Source organism: Nicotiana attenuata, unplaced genomic scaffold (genome assembly GCF_001879085.1).
Source record: "Nicotiana attenuata strain UT unplaced genomic scaffold, NIATTr2, whole genome shotgun sequence".
In the NCBI taxonomy this organism is placed as follows: Eukaryota; Viridiplantae; Streptophyta; class Magnoliopsida; order Solanales; family Solanaceae; genus Nicotiana; species Nicotiana attenuata.
The window spans coordinates 90,050-95,337 of NW_017671925.1; the positions used below are offsets into that span (position 1 = coordinate 90,050).

General features: G+C 36.6%; 2 protein-coding genes across 2 annotated transcripts; both read right to left on the reverse strand.

Moving 5' to 3' along the window:
• Positions 1-333, reverse strand: LOC109210905. The gene has a single exon (XM_019374384.1). It carries the CDS (start codon positions 331-333, stop codon positions 1-3), a length of 333 nt encoding a protein of 110 aa, XP_019229929.1.
• Positions 334-363: 30 nt separating this feature from the next.
• On the reverse strand, positions 364-1,823 carry LOC109210906. The gene is made up of 3 exons (XM_019374385.1): positions 1,365-1,823; positions 564-1,174; positions 364-432 (listed from the first exon to the last, which is right to left on the reverse strand). Exons 1-3 carry the CDS (start codon positions 1,651-1,653, stop codon positions 364-366), a joined length of 969 nt encoding a protein of 322 aa, XP_019229930.1. The 5' UTR covers positions 1,654-1,823.
• Positions 1,824-5,288: the final 3,465 nt, after the last annotated feature.

Here is a 5,288-nt window from a genome sequence, read left to right on the forward strand (position 1 = left end):
CTATTTTGGTCGATTCATACATGTTTTTCTATTGTGACCACCTTGTCCACACACAGAACATGAAAATGCCCTCTTAGACTCTTTTTCTGAAGCAGGTTTGAGTCTTTCCTTTCTTGGCCTTCCTGCATTCCTTCTCTCTTTAGGTGGTAGGACCACATCTTCCATCACCTCTGTTGGGATTACCCATAGACTCTTATCTGGAATCGGATTCACTGGAAATTCATAAGTTCTAAGGAGTTTATCCTTCTTGTAGTAAAAAGAGCAATACTGGCCAGGTTTCAGCTGCTGGTTCTTCAAAACCGCCCAAGCATGCGGACATGGAAGTTCATCCATTTGAAATTTTCCACAACTGCATGTTCCCTCTTAAAGGCACACTATGTTTCGCCTTACCCCTTCAAACACAGTATATAACTTCTCCATAGCAGGCCTCACCTGCAAAAGTTTTTTTTTTTAAAAAAAAGTGAAAGAACATTATACATTATTATACAGAGATATACATCCTTATACAAGCAGTAAAATGCAAGTCAGCAGTGCCAAGCATCATTTTATTTGATTCAATTTACCGTCATTTGCTCCGATGCAATCAGATTTTCCCAAAGGAGTTTGTCGTACTTTTCGCCAAGCTCTGTAGATGTCTCCATTGCACTTTTTCTATTTTTGTTGTTCCCCTGTTGTAGCAAATTTGTCATGTACTTCAGCAATCGCATTACTGGTAACTCTCTAGCATCCTTGTTTGCTGCATTAATTGACTCTGCTATATTGGAAGTCATTACCATCGACCTTTTAACTTTGGAATATGCCCTAGACCACCTTTCGTAGCCAATTTCGAACAAGTAAGGCTGCACCCTCGGATCAATTTTGCACATCTCTGTCATATGGTAGTCAAACTTCTCTATTGTGTAAGCTCTAGCCAAAGCAAAGAAGATATCGTTCAATTGTTTGTGATGTTTCTTGAATGTGCGCTTGACATTCTGCCACAAGTGAAACATGCAAATACAATGTGGTACTTCTGGGTACACAGCTTTTGTGGCATTGAAGATGCTTTCGTTTCTATCTGAAACTATACACACCCCTTCCCTAACACCAAAACTACCCTTTATCTGGACAAAGAACCACTCCCAAGATTTGTTATTCTCTGAATCTACAATTGCATATGCAAGTGGAAGGATTTTTCCTGTTTATACAAAATAGATATTAGGATTCAGACAATTATACAAATCTTATACACAGTTATACACAATTATACAATTTTATACCAACTGCAAATTTTATAAAAACAGCAGCTGTGAAATCCTATACACTTTTATACATGAAACTACAACATTATACAAACTGCAGAAACAAGGTAGATGCAGTCAACTCACCAGCTCCATCCTGTGTGCAAGCAGTCAATATGGTACCCTTATATGCTGCTTTAAGGAAACTTCCATCAACAACCATTATCGGTCTGCAATGCTCCCAGCCCTTGATAGATGCATATAGCGAAACATATGCATAAAGAAAGCATCCATCTTCTGATTTGTGCAACTTTGTAACCGTTCCTGGATTTGTTTGCTCCAACATATAAAAATACTTCGGCAACTCCTTATATGAATCACTCGGACTCCCTCTTATCATTGCCATTGCTATCTCTTTAGCTCTCCATGCTTTCATGTAGCTCACTTCAATCCCGTGTTGCTTTTGTATGTCCTCTATTATATCATTTGCGGTGTAAATTTTTTTTGGATTAACATACTTGTCCTTGACTATACTAGCAATTACACCCGAAGTAGCTTGACGTTGTGTTAAGTATCTTTCACCATAGCCGCATGTGTGATTATTATTGTAACTTCTCGCCTTGAATATGTTTCCCTTGTAAACGGCAGAAGATTTAAAACTCCAAGCACAATTGTCATCCACACACATAAGGTGATACCTAGGATTAAAGATCATTCAACTTCTAAATACACTTGTATACAAAAATATAACTAGATATATATACTAATTTTAATACCTATATACAAATATATACTACTTTATACATATATATAACAAAATATACAACTATTGTCATACCTTGTTGCGCTTGATCTCTTCACCTTGAATTGGAACCTCTCGCGTACAGCCAAGTTCTTCATCACACTGACAGTTGTCTCTTTATCCTTATAAACTTGATCTTCCTCAACAAATTCGTTCAACATATCATCTATTATACCCGTGTTTTCACTAAATTCTGTGTTTTCAATAAATTCGATATCAGGCATAATCTCAGTGCTACAATTGTGGATACATCTATACAATTGGAACTTGTAGCAACCAAACAGCTGGAACTTGTACCAACCAAACAACTAGAACTTGTACCAATCAAACGAGTATCACAAATCTCTTTCACCGTCACATACAACGGGTATTCAGTGAAATTCAAGTTTTTCTTCTTTAATTCCATATACATCTTAACACCCGTATCGTTATAAATCAGGATCGGTGGCAAACCATCCTTTGGGAAAAAGTTAATCTCCAATGTGTTTAAATCACTATCGATTCTAATCTGTTCCAAAATAGCTGTAACTAAATTGTTGTAGCTGAATGTCGACTCGATTATTACACAATCGCTGACGAAATTGATAAACTTATTTTCTTCCCATTCACCACTATGAAGAACGTAAACTGGAAAAAGCTCCATCGAACAAAAAGTTGAAATCAAAATTGCAGCAAAAATGAAAATTACGCTGATTGCAGCAAAAGAAATTCACTTTTCGTGTTAGATTCGCTGTTAATTCGAGATGAAGAACAATTTCTAGGGTTTTTGGAGTTGCATTGACTGCAAGATCGCGTTTGTAGATTTGGTGAAGAAGAATGGGAAAGAGAGAAAATCCCGCTGAAAGATATAAAATCACGCTTTTGAATCCCAAAAAACGAAAATAACGCCCCTTTTTCGGATATGGGCCTGTTATTTTTGGGCTACTCAATTGTAAATTGAAATATGCGCTATAAAGTTGAAAAGTAGGCAGCCCAGTTATTTTAATATGAAATTTTCCCTTTTTGTTTATTAACGACTTATCTGTTTGGGGGCGGATTATCAATTTTCTTAACGGATAATCCGTTAACCCGTTAAGAATATATATATAAATTAAATTAAATAATAAAAATCTACTCTATCTCTAATTCTCTATTAGACATTTAGAAAGCAACCCTATTAGAAACCCTAAAGGCCTAACATCGTAAATTTAAAGTCTAAATTTCACCCAGCGGCCAGAGCAGCTGAGCAGCAAACTCGCCGTCTCCCTCTCGCGGTCTCGCCGACTCGTTGTTTCCCTCTCGCCGACTTGCCTCTCCATCTCGCGGAATCATCGTCTCGCCTCTCCCTCTCGCCATAGCCAGAGCAGCAGATGGTAAGTTTCTTAAAATTAGAGGCATCTCAAAGTATTCAGCCATTTCACGGATCTCCAATCACTGAGATTTCTTCTAAAATTGACATTTCAACTGTTGCCTTCTCTGCTTGTGCTGTTTTGAGATCGATTTTGACAATTTCTGTTTAAATATCCGTTAAGCAACTTGTTATTTTCATTGCTTTTCTTTTCTTGTTGGAGTGACTCGTAGCATGGCTGAAAATATACAAAGTGATAAGGTGATGGGTGAAAGTGGGCTTCTAATTCAAATGCAATAAGTCAAGCTGAAACAACGGAGTCAAATATAACCAGAAAAAAGGGGAAAAAAGATCTATTGTGTAGGATCATTTTACAGAAATTATTACTTCCGAAGGAAGTAAAAAAGCAAAATGTGACTATTGCTTTATTGAGTATTATGTTAAGACCAAAGACGGTGCGTCGACACTTCTTTCTCATATGTATAAGTGTCCTAAACGCCCTACTATTGTTGATTAAAAAAATAATCAAATTTAGGCTTTCAATCTGTTCCGGGGGGTAGTCAGGGTGACGTATCTATTGTTACTTGAAAATTTGATCAAGGAGAGTGTAGGAAGGCGTTAGGTCGTTTGGTAATAGTTGATGAGCTTCCTTTCAGCTTTGTTGAGAAAAAAGGTTTAGAGACTTTATGAAAGTGGCGCAACCTTATTTTTGGATCTCTTCCCATAGTACTGTAACTAGGGATTGTTTTGATCTTTTTAATAAAGAAAATCAAAAGTTGAAGAGGTCTTTTATAGAAAGGAAACAAAGCGTATGTATTACCATTGATATCTGGACTTCTATACAAAGAATCGATTACATGTGTATCACTGCCCATTGGATTGACAGCGGATGGAATATACATAAGAGAATAATTAATTTTTGTCATATTATAAGTCATAAAGGCGAAGATATGGCAAATGGTATTGGTAGGTGCTTATGTGAGTGCGGGATAAATAAGATCTTCACAATCACAGTTGATAATACAAGCTCAAATGATTGACGGTAAAAGAATTGTCTAAGCAATTAACAAAAATGAGAACTAATTTGATGAACGGTACTCACCTTCACGTGAGATGTATGGCTCACATCATGAATCTTGTGGTCCAGGATAATTTAAAAGAATCTTTAGTGTCTATTGAACGTGTTAGGCATGCAGTGAGATATGTTAGGCAATCGCCTGCGAGGTTGAAGAGGTTTCAAGAATGTTTTGATGATGAACAACTCAATTGTAAAAAAACTTTATGCTTGGATGTTACAAATAGGTGGAATTCCACCTACATGATGTTGCGCAGGGCTGTTGAATTTGAAAGTGCATTTTCACATTATGTTTCTAGTGAAATTGGCCTGAGACATTATCTTGAGCATTCTTATATTGAAGTTGAAATTCCTACAGGTGAACTTTTGAGTAGTGATTGGGGATAATGTAAAAAGAATTACAAAGTTTCTTGAAATCTTCTATCTTCTTACTTTGAAAATATCTGATGTTACATCGAATATTCATTTTCTTGAACTTTGTGCGGTTGATGTTTATTTGAAGCAATTGATAGCAAATGAAGATACAATTTTAAGTGAAATGGCAAAGAAGATGAAAGAAAAGTTTGATAAGCATTGGGGTGATCCAGGGAAAATGAAACAGATAAGTTTCATCTCATGTATTTTGGATCCACGTTACAAGCTCGAATCAGTTGGCTATGCACTTGTAAAGATGTTTGGTGTAGATCGGGGGACAACTATACAAGCAGAAGTGCCGAAGTACATGACTTCATTATTTAGTGAATATGTAAAGTCCAGCTCAAAAGGTGCCGTGCTTGCTTCATCTTCAGATTGTTCTTCATTGGACACTTCTACTTTCGGGCTTTCTGGCAGTCAAGTAAGCACCCAAAATACAGGACTTTAGAATCA

Bases quoted from the DNA above. Each gene is read 5' to 3' on its own strand.
- LOC109210905 (XM_019374384.1), bottom strand. From the start codon at position 333: ATGGATGAACTTCCATGTCCGCATGCTTGGGCGGTTTTGAAGAACCAG.
- LOC109210906 (XM_019374385.1), bottom strand. From the start codon at position 1,653: ATGAAAGCATGGAGAGCTAAAGAGATAGCAATGGCAATGATAAGAGGG. The intron at 1,175-1,364 runs GTGAGTTGACTG...TTGTATAAACAG, and splicing joins TTGCACACAGGATGGAGCTG to GAAAAATCCTTCCACTTGCA. The intron at 433-563 runs GTAAATTGAATC...AAACTTTTGCAG, and splicing joins TTGCATCGGAGCAAATGACG to GTGAGGCCTGCTATGGAGAA.